This window comes from Plectropomus leopardus, chromosome 3 (assembly GCF_008729295.1).
Source record: "Plectropomus leopardus isolate mb chromosome 3, YSFRI_Pleo_2.0, whole genome shotgun sequence".
Classification (NCBI taxonomy): Eukaryota; Metazoa; Chordata; class Actinopteri; order Perciformes; family Serranidae; genus Plectropomus; species Plectropomus leopardus.
Genome location: NC_056465.1, coordinates 37951604 through 37967136, shown reverse-complemented (window position 1 = coordinate 37967136; position 15533 = coordinate 37951604). Strand labels below are relative to the sequence as shown.

General features: G+C 47.2%; 2 protein-coding genes across 2 annotated transcripts; one reads left to right on the top strand and one right to left on the bottom strand.

The window, feature by feature from the left end:
* Nucleotides 1-2: 2 nt before the first annotated feature.
* Nucleotides 3-11627, bottom strand: tmem259 (transmembrane protein 259; the record flags this gene model as incomplete). Its single annotated transcript, XM_042484129.1, has 12 exons — nt 11283-11627; nt 8110-8503; nt 7247-7543; nt 6980-7160; nt 4433-4543; nt 3863-3985; nt 3450-3550; nt 3243-3300; nt 2864-2947; nt 2540-2672; nt 910-1009; nt 3-407 (listed from the first exon to the last, which is right to left on the bottom strand). Coding segments are annotated over exons 2-12 (1815 nt in total), but the record flags the coding sequence as incomplete, so codon positions are not given.
* A 694-nt stretch (nt 11628-12321) lies between these two features.
* On the top strand, nt 12322-15506 carry med16 (mediator complex subunit 16; the record flags this gene model as incomplete). The annotated part of the gene is made up of 6 exons (XM_042484128.1): nt 12322-12360; nt 13969-14153; nt 14265-14372; nt 14620-14789; nt 14955-15236; nt 15309-15506. Coding segments are annotated over exons 2-6 (897 nt in total), but the record flags the coding sequence as incomplete, so codon positions are not given.
* Between the last annotated feature and the right edge of the window lie 27 nt (nt 15507-15533).

Genomic DNA, 15533 nt, shown 5'->3' with positions numbered 1-15533 from the left:
CCTCCTGCTGCTCCTCCTGCTGCTCCTCCTGCTGCTCCTCCTGCTGCTCCTCCTGCGTCAGGGAGCTGGTTGGAGGAGGACAAAGCTTCAGTGATGATGGCCGTCTGAGTGACCCAGTTCAGCTCTGCCCTCACCTCCCCCCCGCCTCCTGCAGCAGGAGAGGAGGAAGAGGAGTGAGGGTCAGTGTGGGGCCCTGGCTGGGGAGCGTTGGGTCCCGGTTGGGTTGTGTTGTTGGTTGGCCGCCCCACCGTGGCGGCGGCGGCGGCGGTGTTGTTGTTGTTGGTGTTGTCCTGCAAGGCGGTCTGATTCTGACCCGCCTGCTGGTTCTGAAGCAGCATCTCCTGAATCCGGATCTGCTGCAGGATCGCAGGGAGCTCATAGTGATGGAAGAAGTAGATCATAGAGTGCTGAGGAGGGTAAACGGGAGGAGCAGTAGGAGGAGAGAGAAGGAGGAGAGAGGAGAGATGAGAAGAGAGAGAGAGAGAGAGGAGGAGGAGAGAGGAGAGAGAGAGACAGAGAGGAGAAGAGGAGGAGGAGGAGGAGAGAGGAGAGGAGAGGAGAGGAGAGGAAAGCGAGAGAGAAGAGAAGAGAAGACAGAGAGAGGAGGAGGAGAGAGAGGAGACAGAGAGGAGGAGGAAAGAGGAGAGGAGAGAGAGAGAGAGGAGGAGAGAGAGGAGGAGAAGCATCAATCAATCACGTTTTTCCTTATTTTATATTTTCACCGTATTTATAGACAGACTGATACAAACATCAACCTGCTGCAGCTGTTAAAGTAAAACAGTAAAACACCTGAGCGTGAGGTCACATTTGTGACGTTTGTCATGTTGGTGATATTTATGACATTTGTGATGTTTGTGATTTTGATGTTTGTGATGTTGGTGTTTGTGTGGTGTCGGCTGTGGTTCTGACCTGGATGAATAGCCAGGAGGTGACGAGGGCGAGGCTGCTGTACTGCCCGTTGAAGCGATAGTGATAGGCGTAGAAGGCAAAGTGGTAAAGGTAGAAGAACCTGATGAATACAAATAGCTCATGTTCAAACACCTCACAGATAATCCTGAAGAACCTTCAAATTCCCCCCAACATCTTCCACACATCCACCACTATTTTCATGGAAAGCTCTTCCATATTTTGGTTTATTTGCAGATTCACATGTTCAGAAAAGACAGAAAAATACAATGAAAAAGTGTCAAGAGTCAGCAGGAGAAGTTAGTAACAAAAATATCTGAAGGATATCATCTGCTGTTAGAAAACTACAACCATTCATAAAAAGATAGGAACAAAGATTAAAGAACTAATCCACACTCATGAAAAGTGGCACGCTCGTCCAGCCAAAATTTCAAAATTTAAAATTTTGGTGGTTTCAGAAATATGTGTGGCAAAATGGTTTCCCAGCACCTCCTGACATATAGTCCCAATGACCAGTTTCACCAACAATTACGAAATTCGGTACACTTATGTACCATGCCCAGATGCACAAAAGAGACTATTGGACCCAAAACCCAACAGGTCAGCCATTTTGAATTTTTTGCTCAGTTTTGCCAATTTTGGGCCTCGTACTTTTGCCATCTCATCCTACAGGATTAATCTGATTGACTTCAGAATTGGTGTGTCCATTCTCAACCCTTGGTGATGAAAAGTTATCACAGGTCTGCCCAAAACTTTTACGGTTTTCCCGTTACATGGTGTACAACTTTGATGTCTCGGCATACAACCGGAAATTGTTGTAAGTTTGGTGAAAATTGTCCGATCTGCCTGAAACTTCATAGGCTTGATAAAGGTGACAATGTATAACAATGTTCACTTGTCGTAGCAGCACCACCTAATGGCAACAGGAAGTAAGCCTGACATTTATGATTGGATTTACATGATATTTACATGGTTTGGTCTATAAATGTACACTAAAATGACATGGAAACTGTGTCCCCTCCACTGCCACCCAGTGGCCACTGAAAGTACTACACCATGTAATATATCTCACTCCAGGGTCCAAACTGCGTGAATTATCTGACTTTGACAGAGATAAGCGACCGTGTCAGTCGGAGTCCCGCAAGGAATCCCGACATGCGTGGGGGTGCGAGGGCCCTTTCATCGCTGCTTACAGCTTTAATGTTGAGGTTGTTCTTCCTAACAAAACTCAACACCTGCTGCTTCACTCACCTCACCGGCACATCTGTGGAGCACTGAGGACCTGTCCTCACAGAGCAGACAGAGGACAGGTGTGGTGCTTCACAGGTGTGACAGTGAGGTGAGTGAAGCAGCAGGTGTTGAGCTCCCTCTGTGTCCCTCTTAAGTTGGTCCTGATCAAATAAAAAGAACAGCAGTCTGAGGACGGAGCCCTGAGGGACTCCAGATGTCTCAGAGGATTATCATCTAGTAGTCCATAAAATCCCTTAAAGTCTCCATTAAGAATTTAAGGGATTCTCTTTAGGTCAGACCTTCTGTTGGTTAAGGCTCTTTGAAAAGCCTTGACTGGTGTTTCAGAGTTAATGTAGGAGTTTTTGAGGGACTTCCTGTTTGCGAGGTTTGGTCAGTGACTCACCTCAGCCAGTGGCGTTTGCTGGTGTTGGTGTGGCAGCAGATGGCATCATATTGATCCGCCAACCAGACAATGAGGATGATGTAGAAGGCCGTCGTCGTGTCGTTGAAGAACTCCGACATGATGGCCTCCATGCCTGGTGACAGGATGTGACATCACAGGGGCGACTTTTAACTCTATTCAACCCAATTATTATTCAATACTTAGTCACTCATTAACCAATCATTAAACAATGATTACTCATTAACCGATAATCACTCATTAACCAATCAGCAGCCTGAAACTCGACTGCCTTGAAAACCTTGAGTCTCCAGGACTCTGACTTACCAACGAGAGCCAGGATGACGGTGAGCAGAGGGGCTGCTGGGAAGGCGATGGTCATGTTCATCTCCAACATCTGGAGCAGGTCCACTGAGACCGGGACAGACCAGGACCAAATAAGAGGGGGGACAGACCAGGACCACATCAGAGGGAGGACAGACAAGGACCACATCAGAGGGAGGACAGACAAAGACCACATCAGAGGGAGGACAGACCAGGACCACATCAGAGGAAGGACAGACCGGGACCACATCAGAGGGGGGACAGACAGAGACCAGGTAAGAAGAGGGCAGACAGAGACCAGGTCAGACGGAGGACAGACAGAGACCCGGTCAGACCACATGTTGTACAGATTGAGGACTGGTGGTGTGAATGTTGCACTGACCAATGAAGACGAAGATCTGGTGGTGGGAGTACCGGAGCAGCATGGACACAGACAGAGTCTGGAACACAGAACACAGTTTGGACTCTTTAAATCACTGACTGAAGGTTCTCCTGTCCTTTCAGAGGTTGAGGTCTGATCTAGAACAGACCCTCACTGTCAGAGTCCGCGTCTGGTTCTACTGATCAGCTGCAGAACGTTCTCACTTACAAATATGACCATGATGACGAAGGCCGCCAGGTAAGAGGTTCTAGCCATCCACATGCTGACGAACCGGTAATGTTCTCCAGACACCACATTTCTGAGGAACCCTGTGGAGAAACACAGAGTAACATGAACAACCTGCTGACGACCCACAGCATCAAACACCCGAACTACACAGAACTAGGCAGAGGAACCCTGGTTCTCTCATGAGAGCAGAACACCAGAGGAACCATGGTTCTGTGTCTCGGGTTTGGTAATTAGGGTAGTTGATGAGAGAACCACCATCTGTTTTTTATAAAATAAAAGCTGGATCTGTTTAGAATGTGGAAATATTTTGAAAGAAACCAACTTTTTTCTCTTTGTACTGTTTTACTTTTGTCTCCAGTGACCTTTGACCCCCATCCCCTTCCAGTCTCTACCTTTGTTCTCCTCATTCTCTGCGAGCGCCTTCACGCTGGACATCAGGATGTCATCGTACCCCAAAAACTCGTCCAGCAGGAAGCGACTGAAGCCGTCACCAAAACATTCGTCTTTCATGGGATCTACATAGGGGACATCACAGGTGGAAAGGTGTTACAGTCATGTGACCGTCAGGTGGAAAGGTGTTACAGTCATGTGACCGGCAGGTGTTATAGTCATGTGACCGTCAGGTGGAAAGGTGTTACAGTCATGTGACCGACAGGTGTTATAGTCATGTGACCGTCAGGTGGAAAGGTGTTATAGTCATGTGACCGACAGGTGGAAAGGTGTTACAGTCATGTGATCGACAGGTGTTATAGTCATGTGACCATCAGGCGGAAAGGTGTTACAGTCATGTGACCGACAGGTGTTATAGTCATGTGACCGTCAGGCGGAAAGGTGTTACAGTCATGTGACCGACAGGTGGAAAGGTGTTACAGTCATGTGACCGACAGGTGTTATAGTCATGTGACCGGCAGGTGGAAAGGTGTTACAGTCATGTGACTGACAGGTGGAAAGGTGTTTCTCACCCAGGGTGACGACCATGACAGGGATGTTGAGTCTCTGCCTAGTGCTCTGGGACAGACGCAGAAAGCCATACTCTAGAGAATACTCCACGATGTACTCCTCCTGAGGCCACACTGAAACAACAACAATGACAAACATTTACATCAACAACAAACAACAAACGACGACAGCTCAGGTTGGCTTAATCACATGACTGTGATGTAGCAGGAAATCAGACTGTTAGCATGTTAGCAGCTTCCATGGACGTATTATAAATCTGGATACAGCTGTGGGGGCGGGGCCTCGTTCTATCCTATGAGAGCTGCTCAGTGGCGCATGAAGCAGAGAAAACTCTTTTTCCGGGTTTAGAAATGTGTAAAATACCCGGATCTACTGGCCCATAGAGCAGCGTAGTAGAGATTAATGGCAGCCGAAAATCACTGAGTTCGGCCAAGTGTAGCCGAGTGGTTAACTCCCGCCAGCGGAGCGACCGACTTCTGGATTAGCGGCTAGCTTAAATGGAGATCTAAAAATAACACATTAGCAGGATTCTTTCATGAGTTTTTTCATAGGTGAGAGTAGGAACGAAGATCGACCGGTAAATCGAGAGCTTTGCCTTTCAGCTCAGCTCCCTCTTCACCACGACAGATCGGTGCAGAGTCCGCATTACTGCAGACGCCGCACCAATCCGCCTGTTGATCTTCCGCTCCATTCTTCCCTCATCCATGAACAAGACACCCTTTTCTGGCTGAGAACCATGGCCTCAGATTTAGAGGTGCTGATTCTCATCCCGGCCGCTTCACACTCGGCTGCGAACCGATCCAGCGAGAGCTGAAGGTCACAGCCTGATGAAGCCAACAGGAACACATCATCTGCAAAAAGCAGTGACCCATTCCCAACCCTGGCGGAGTCCAACCCTCACTGGAAACGAGCCCGACTTACTGCCCGCAATGCAGACCAAGCTCCGGCACCGGTCGTACAGGGAATGAACGGCCCGTATCAGGGGGTCCGATACTCCATACTCCCGGTAACCTCCCTCAGGATTCCCCGAGGGACACGGTCGAATGCCTTCTCCAAGTCCACAAAGAACATGTGGACTGGTTGGGCAAAATCCCATGCACCCTCAAGGATCCTGCCAAGGTTCCAGAGCTGGTCCACAGTTCCATGACCAGGACGGAAACCGCATTGCTCCTCCTGGATCCGAGGTTCGACTATCCAGCGGACCCTCCTCTCTAGTACCCCTGAATAAACCTTACCAGAGAGACTGAGGAGTGTGATCCCCCTATAGTTGGAACACAACCTCCGGTCCCCCTTCTTAAAAGGAGGGACTACCACCTTGGGTGCCAGTCCAGAGGCACTGCCCCCGATGTCCACGCAATGCTGCAGAGTCATATTAACCATGACAGCCCCACAACATCCAGGGCCTTAAGTAACTCTGGGCGGATCTCATCCACCCCCGGGGCCCTGCCACCGAGGAGCTTTTTGACCACCTCGGCAACCTCAGCCCCAGAGATGGGAGAGCCATCTCCCAAGTCCCCAGGCCCTGCTTCCTCACCAGAAGGTGTGTCGGTGGGATTGAGGAGGTCTTCGAAGTATTCCTTCCACTGATCCACAACATCCTGAGTCAAGGTCAGCAGCGCACCGTCCCCACCAAACACAGTGTTGACAGAGCACCGCTTCCCCCTCCTGAGATGCCGGATGGTGGTCCAGAACCTCTTTGAAGCCAGGGCACCACCATCACCGCTGGTGTCCACCAACGGGTTTGGGTGTTGCAGTCACGACAGGCACCGACCACCTTACGGGCACAGCCGCCTCAAAAACGGAGGCACGGAACATGGCCCATTCTGACTCAATGGCCCCCTCCTCCCCCGGGACATGGTCGAAGATCTCCCAGAGGTGGGAGTTGAAGCTCCTTCTGACAGGAGATTCTGCCAGACGTTCCCAGCAGACCCTCACAATGCGTTTGGATCTGCCAGGTCTGACCGGCATCCTCCCCCACCATCAGAGCCAACTCACCACCAGGTGGTGATCGGTTGACAGCTCAGTCCCTCTCTTCACCCAAGTGTCCAAGACGTCCGACGACACAACAACAAAGTCGATCATCGAACTGTGTCAGAGGGCGTCCAGAGGTTTGATTTTAAGTAATTTATTTTTTATTTTATTTTGAAAGTATAGTTGTGTAAGACAGGGTTCATAAAGATTGTTACCGATAACGTTTCCAGGACTTTAAGTCAGAGTTTAAAGAAAATAAAACTTTAAATGGCTGGAGTTTTTGGACATTTTTCTAATAAAGTAAAAACTTTAATGTTTTCCTTTGTTTCCTTAATGATTTTTAAAGAAAAAGTTTTGGCTATTTTTCCTTTCTATAAAAAAAAAAAAACATTAAAATTACGGTTCTCGGGTTACTTCTATGATCTTGTCTCAAATCTGATTTACATCAACATGACAACATGTGACGGAAAATATAATAATATATAATATGTATATAATAATACATGTTTTCCTTGTGACACCAGGAGGACAGAGGAGGAGGAGACAGAGGAGGAGCAGACAGAGGAGGGGGGTGTTACCTGCTCGGGTCATCATGTCCAGGTGAGACGCTGCGTCCTGCAGCGGCTGCATACCTTTAGTGGTCTGACTGAAGGACACATCCTGGCTGTCGTTGACTCCTCCTCCTCCTGATGCCCCGCCTCTTCCCACACCTCCACCAATCAGAGACGGCTTCAGACGAGGCTCCATGTCCAGCTCAAACTGCAGCAGGAGACAGGAAGTGCTCAGAGAGCGACAAGAAGTGGCAGGAAGTGCTCAGAGAGTGACAGGTGTGGCATGCGACTGACCTGCACCGAGCTGTTGTCAAACATCTCCAGGGTCATCTCCTCCTCCTCCTCCTCCTCCTCCTGCAGCGCTGCCAGGCTGAGCCCGGCCACTCCTCCCGCAGCCTCTTCCAGCTCCTCCTGGAGGCCCGAGGAGTCGTAGTACTGCAGGAGCACCGGCGCCCGGCTGGAGTTCCTCTGGATCTCCACACGCAGAATCCCGTCCCTCGGCCAGCGGTCCCTCACCTCCTCCAGACAATTAATGGGAGAACGGGAGAAGGCGATGTGGATATAGGCCAGGATGAAGAGGACAAAGAGCGCCTGAGGAGGAGCAGAGGAGGAGGAAGGAGGAGGAGAAGTAGGAGCAGGGAGGAGGAGGAGGAGATTAGAGGAGGTAAATTGTATCATGACTCAGCAGGTTGTGTCATGACGGTTAAGTCACTGTGATTGGCACGTTCAACCGGGTGTTTAGTTTCACTGCAGAGTCACCTGAAGCAGCCAGATGTTGGTGGCTCTTAGCAGGTTTGTCTGCGGTGTGAACGGGGCTTAACAAAGGCCCGGAGGTGTGACTGCTGTTAATCTGATGGAGCGGCACAAACACCAGCCTCCGTTCAGCCCGACAGTTTAATCTCATTCCTGCAGAACGTTTACTGGAACGTTCTCCTCATATTTCCGTTTACGTTTCCACAGACATTCACGTATATGTTCCCTTATAATGTGTCATCAACGTGTGTCTTTCACTTTAAATAGGACAACTTTCACACCGTGTGATATGTCTTTAACATTTTACTATAACACACCTTTCACACCCTATTTGACTTTCTGTCCTGGACATGTTTCACATCTTGTTGTGTGTTTGACTTCATGTTTAGAGAGCTGTTTCACACCTTGAGCAGGACGAAGAACTCAAAGACTCTCCTGAAGGATGGCGGAAACAGTCGGGCATATGTGACGGCCATTTTGAAGAAGAGGGCGTGAAAGAGGCGATCCCGCACGTTGATGAGGGGGTTCTGGTTGATGTTGGGGTTGCGGAGGCGGTTGGGTCCCATGTTGTTGTTGTTGTTGTTGTTCAGAGGGACGTTATTGTTGTTGGCCTGGTTCTCAGACATGATGTCAGTCTCTGGATTATTCCGCTCGCTCTGCACAATCCAACAGCTGACTTTAAGTCAGCATGGCGTCTGGTCCGAGGAAAAACTTTGACCCAGGATCAGGTGATGAAGGCGTCCACAGGGTCCGATTCACACCCAGCAGAGAGTCAAGGGACTGTTCACACAAATGACACTGAAAACCAACCATTGAAAAACACACATTAATTAATCTATCCTTCAAACCTTCATCCATTCACAAACTGAAACCTTCATCTCTTACTGACACACCTCAACATCACAATGCAGTAAATAAACGCAGTAAAGTACAGTAAATAAACACAGTAAAAAAAAACAGTAAATAAACACAGTTAAGTACAGTAAATAGATACAATAAAGTACAGGAAATAAACACAGTAAATTATAGTAATAAAGTGTTTAAACCCTGTATTGTTTGTCTGTTACTCTCTGTACTGGTTAGTAGTAAGTAAGTAGTTGTAGTAGTACTAATAGTCAAGTCAAGTCATTCTTATTTATAAAGCCAGTTATCACAAATCACAGTTTGCCTCAGAGGGTTCACAGCAGGCACCATCCCTCTGTCCTTAGACCCTCACATTGACTAAGAATAAGTATGAGTAGTCACCGTATTAATAATGTCAGTCATATCAGTAGTATTACAGCAGTAGTGTCAGTAATAGTGTTAATGGTATTAGAAGTATCAGTATTTGCCATTTCAGTAGTATTATCAGCATTAGTAGTATCAGCAGTTTTGCAGTAGTAGCAGTAGTCTCAATAGTTGTGGTTTTAACATTAGTAGTAGTCGTATCAGTAGTCATAGTATTAATGTCAGTAATATCAGTGGTATTACAGTAGTGTCAGTATCATATTAATAGTATTAATAGTATCAGTAATATAAATAGTATCAGCAGTGGCAGTAGCAGTAATATTTTTGGTTTCAATAATAGCAGTAGTATAAATAGTAACAGTAGTAGCTGTAGTATAAATAGTAGCAGTAGTGGCAGTAGTATTATAGTAGCAGTAGTTTCAATAGTATCAGTAGTAGTTCAAGTTCAAGAAATTGTTATTGTCCCCAAAGGGGCAAATTATTGTGCAGCCAGCAGAAGTGCATCAGTGTAACAATACAAACGAAAAAACACTGCATCTGAAATCACACTGAATCATTTAAAAAAGCGGCGGGAACATCTGAATCCCTCCATCTGTTGGTCCTGCGTTTCAGCTCATTAAACCTGCGTCCAGGTGGAAGCAGTGAGAAGCGGCGGTAACGTGGACGGCTCGGGTCGGCCAGCGCCGACCGGGTCTCCCTTAAAGACGATCGTTTAGTGGCACTCCGGCAGCCTTACTGCACACCTTAACAGCTCCCTGCAGTCCCAAACCAACAGCCACGGGAAAAGTGAGCGCTGATTCAATAAAACAAGAGTAAAACTTCTCATAAAGTCTGGAAACTACAAAGCTTACGACACAAACACATGCGCTGGTGAGCTTTTTTACAGACGGCATCAGCGTGAGGGGCGGCGCTCAGTCTGCCGTCACTGATGGTGCCACGATATTTATAGTTATCCACGACCTCGACCGCCTGATCATTGACGACCACGGGACAAGACCGGAGCAGTTCTCCTAAAATCTGTTGTCATCTTTTTTGTCTTGGACACATTTTTAGTGAGGAGGGACGACTTCCATCACTCAGTGGACTGAGATATGACTGATCTGTGCTCAGGGTCATCAGCGTTCAGGAAGGAGATGATTCCTGAATCATCAGCAAACTGGATGATGTGACGCCGAGCATATTGGCTCAGACACTCTTTTGTATATAGGACAAACAAAAGAGCGGAGAGGACACGCCGCCGGGGGGACCAGTGGAAGAAAACAGGGCTTTGGATAAAACGCCTTTGACCCTAACACGCTGCGACCTTGCGGTTAAAAAATTCATCAACCGACACATCAGTCCAGGGTTAATGTCGCGATGGCTCTGTAGCCGTTAAAAGCAGAAGAATCATCAATAAAAACAAGTCGCACAAAAGTTTGGGCACCCTCTAAGTGAATTAAAATCTCGTTTCAAAGAGGGCCTGTTGCGTCATCCACCCCCCAGCCGGACCTGAAAGCAAACTGGAGCGGGTCCAGAGGAGCCTGAACTGCTACGGGCCTGCAGTCCCTGAGCCTCCGAGGAGACTGTTTCTGTACAGGACTGAGGACCTCCACAGACCAGGAACCCTGCTGAGCAGGTGTAGTACAAGTATTAATAATAGCAGTAGTAGTAGAAGTATTAATAGTATCAGTAGTATAAATAGTACCAGTAGCAGTAGTATTATTTGTATCAGTAGTAGTAATAATAGTATCAATAGTATAAATAGTACCAGTAGCAGTAGTATTATTTGTATCAGTAGTAGTAATAATAGTATCAGTAGTATAAATAGTAGCAGTAGCAGTAGTTTCAAAAGTATCAGTAGTAGTAGTATTGATACTAGCAGTAGTATAAATAGTAACAGAAGCAGTAGTATTAATACTATCAGTAGTAGTAGTAGTAGTAGTAGGAGAAGTATTAATAGTCAAGTCATCAGCCCTCAGAGGGTTTACAGCAGGCACCATTCCTGTCCTCCCAAAAAAAACCTATAACAGGGGTAGTAGTAGTAGTAGTAGTAGTAGTAATATCAGTAGTTGTATTAGTAATAGTAGTTGTAAGCAGTAATAGTAGTAGTTAGTTATTGGTGGTATTTGGTATATTAGAAGCAGTATCAGATGTTTGTAGTTTTGGGGGCCTGCTAACAGCTAACACTTTCTCTGTCAGTAATAGTAGTAGTATAAGCAATAGTAATAGTAAGTAGTGGTTAGTAGTAGTTATTAGCAATTAGCAGTTTTAGTGGCCTTCAGAGTGAAGGTAAAAACATCCTGAGGCTAACAGCTAACACTTTCTCGTTCGGAACTAACGTTCGCTCCAGTTTAGCATGTAGCCGTGTTACCTGTTAGGGGCTCGCCAGGTGTGTGTCCATGCTCGCGGCACCTGCTCAGTGTTTCCATTGGAGCAAACAAATAAACAAACACACAAACAAACAAACACACAGGCTGAGAAACGCAGCAGCTAGCCGGTTAGCACTGTTAGCAGGTCCTTTCCACAGGAAGCTACAGGTGCTAGCGGCTAACGCGGTTCCACTGTGGAGCGCAGTTAGCTGGCAACTAGCGGGACTCCGCGAGGACACATTTCAGTTTCATCCAGACTGTGAGAAACACCTGAGACCGATCAACTGACAGCTCACAGAGCTACCAGCTAACACAGCTGCCAGCTAACAGACCGACGGCTGCTGTTTATCTGACGGAAACAACCAGGGCGGAAATACGGGTCCTTTGGTCACTGAGCGCTCAGCCCACAGTTCTGTCTGCAGGGCAGACATGACCGGCTGAGGGCAGAATGAATCCAGCGTCTCTCTGGCGCGAAGGTTTGAAGTCTTTAAAGACAAAATGGTCTGTTTGAAAATCCAACTATCATTTCTGTTTTTACAGTTTCTGGCTTCCATAAATGCTAACACGTTTAAGGGGGGGGTTCACCGCATTTATTAATCTTTTTTTTTAATGTCATTTTTTAACAACCACCAAAAACTTTTAAAGAACCTTCCAACCCCCACCTAACAACTAAAAAAATATCACAGATTTAAAAAAAAACATCGCTGAAACTTTTTGAAGAAAAAGAAAATAATATATAAAATAACAAACTGTCCCTCGCGGTCAAATAATTATCGGTAACCCTGGCAGACTGCGCTCAGGGAACAGCGCTCCCCAGGTGACGAGGCTGCCCCGCCGGCGCCATGTTGGATAAACACAAATTGCAATCTGACGGTGACACAAACTCTGATTAGATCAATAAAACAAACCCTGATCAGATCAATAAAACATGTCACCCTTAAATCTTACAACAAATCTAACACGCGCACATTTTTTCATCATGTGGCACAGGTTATTTCATTATTTACAGACAGGCACCTGTAGAAACAGCCCTGACAGCGGCAGGGTCCTGGCACTTTGTTGAAGTGAATGACGCTGAAGGTTTGTTGTGTTTTTTTCTCCACAGATATTAAAATTATTTTATATGTTTATTCTATATTCTGCTGTATAAAGGTCTGCTTATGGTTCGCACGAAAACGGCTTCATTGTAATTTAATTTAAATTATTTAATTTTAATTTAATCTGCGGCGCGCGCGGAAATGACCGAGCTGAGCTAACGTTAGCATTGAGCTAACTGTTCACCAAAATACCCCAAAATAGTAAGTAATCTGATTACCCTGAAATAACCAGGTAATTTACCCCAAAACACTCAGTAACCTGATTACACTGAAATGGGGCAAACAGTAAACTAATTTGTGATCATCATTATTACACATTTAAAATTACTCCAGAATTATTTTAATTTTTTAGCACTTTTTTAAGCCTTTTTTTGTTTTTTAATCTATCAGTTTTCAGGGTTGTTGTTGTTTTGTTTTTTTTTTTACTAATTTTTGGAGTAATTTCTGCTTTTGTTGGTTGTTGCCTTTTTTCAGTGTTTATGAAGGAATCAAAGTGAATTTGATTTCAAAGGTAAATTATTGATGATATTAATGATAAAGGTGTTTATGTTAATTGTGTTTGCGCTGGAGGACTTCTGTCTTCAGGTTTCTGTCTGTCCCGCAGCTGTGGACACACAGAAAACTGCGTCTCAAACATTTAGGACTCAACCATCAGCTGATCAGAATCTGGTGGTCAAAGGTCAATGGTCACGGTGACCCTGTAAGTCTATTGTATTTATAGAGCCCATTATCACAAAACACGGTTTGCCTCAGAGGGCTTTACAGCAGGCACCATCCCTCTGCCCGTACACCCTCACACCTACGAAGGAAAAACTCCCCAAAAAGAATTCCTGAAACGGGGAAAAAACGGTAGAAACCTCAGGAAGAGCAGAAGAGGATGATGAGGGATCCTTCGTCCAGAAGAGAGAGAGGAAGGCAAAACCAAGACCACGACTGGGGCAAGCCGGGGGTACGGGATCAGTGCAGCCACAGCACCAGCACAACCAAAGGCAGGATCACAGCACCAGCACAGACATCACCACGATCAGGCGCAGCCAAGACTGCAGCCAGGATCCGAGAAAACTAGGAAACAAGGGAGCAGGAACGCTCCGGAGAGGCAACGGCGTTAGCGCAGCGCAGTAAAGACTGGAGCGTTTGCAGATGGAGGGAGCAAGAGAAGGAAAAAGGAGCTCAGTGTCTCATTGAAGCTGATTTCTGAAGATGGTCGCCTCAAATTTGGCTCAATAAACGGATCAGGATCCGGTGGTCGAAGGTCATGGTGATCTCAGAAAACATGTTTTTGGCCAAAATTTCACCCAAATGCCAAACAGCATAAAATGATGACTTGGTGACAGTTTATATCCAAGAGGTCAAAGGTTGATTTCACCGTGATAAAACAGACAAAAATTTTAAAGAAAGAGGAAATTGCCAAAATAATAATAAAAAGATAAAATCCCCAAAAACTTTCAATGGAGGAAATCACCAAAAATAATTAAAGGAAAAAAAGGAAACTTAAAGTGAGAAAAATATCAAAGTAAAGACTTTGAAGGATGCCACGGTGGCGTTTCCTGTCTGCGGAGCGTCAAACATCACCTGACTGTCCGTGTTGCAGGTGAACCGTCCTCCTGACCACTGGATTCTTCTTCTGTGGTGCCATCATGGAGCTGGCGTACGTGTGTGAGTGGGAAAAACGTCCGAAGAGCACGCACTGTCCCTCCGTCCCGCTAGTGTGCTCCTGGTCCTGCAGGAACCTGGTGGCCTTCACCACCGACCTCAAGAGTGACGACGATGACAAAGGTAGGCCACGCCCACCGCCGAGGACACACCCACAGCACACCAGTAACTGTTCAGACCTCTGAGTGTGTGTGTGTGTGTGTGTGTGTGTGTGTGTGTGTGTGTGTGTGTCAGATGTCAGTCACATGATCCACATCATCGACACGGAGCACCCCTGGGACGTTTACTCCATCAACTCTGGACACACTGAGGTCATTTCCTGTCTGGAGTGGGACCAATCAGGTGAGCCTCACACTGATGATCAATCTGTTTATTGATCAGTCTGATTATTATTAATCCGTGTGATTATCAACGATCAATACAGGTTGTGAAACACGGAGTCGTTTCTAAAGAAAACATGAAAGCATGTTTTCTTTAGAAAGCACCAGAATTTTCCTTGAAAAATTTTCAAAATGTGGTCGATTTACGTGATTTTCTGATTATCAGTTTGTGTTGACGCATTTTAACGTGTTTGCGTTGGCGTGTGCAGGCTCGCGGCTTCTGTCTGCAGACGGCGACGGGCAGATTAAATGCTGGTCGATGTCAGATCACCTGGTGAACAGCTGGGAGAGCATCCTGTCCAGCTCGCTGGACGGAGACCCCATCGTTGCCCTCAGCTGGTTGCACAATGGCGTCAAGCTGGCGCTGCACGTCGAGATGGTAACAGCCAATGCTGCCACACACGCACACACGCGTGCGCGCGAGAGAGAGACAACCGTCCAGTCCAATAACATGCCAGACTCACACACGCCTGTCAGGTGATGAGTTCAGGTGTCAGGTGATGAGTTCAGGTGTTCAGTAAATCTTGGCTTCTTGTCTCCTCAGTCGGGTTCCACAAACTTTGGAGAGAAGTTCTCTCGGGTGAAGTTCTCTCCGTCTCTGACGCTGTTTGGCGGGAAGCCGATGGAGGGCTGGCTGGCGGTGACGGTGAGCGGGCTGGTCACGGTGTCACTGCTGAAGCCGGGAGGCGCCTTGCTCACGGCCAGCGAGAGTCTGTGCCGACTACGAGGACGTGTGGCGCTCGCCGACATCGCCTTCACCGGGGGAGGGAACATCGTGGTGGCCGCCACCGATGGCAGCAGCTCCTCCCCCGTCCAGTTCTACAAGGTCAGAACCGGAACCGCCGACCTCTGACCTTTGACCCCCGCGGTTCCTCTGACAGCGTTTTGCGTTCCTCAGGTGGTGGTGAGCGTGGTGAGCGAGAAGTGCCGCATCGATACAGAGCTGCTGCCATCGCTGTTCCTGCGCTGCACCACCGACCCGCTGAGACGGGACAAGTACCCCGCCGTCACGCACCTCAAGTTCCTCACCAGGGAGAACTCCGAGCAGGTAACAGAACTACAGAGAGAACATCTAACAGAACCACAGAGAACCAACATACAGAGAACATCTAACAGAACCACT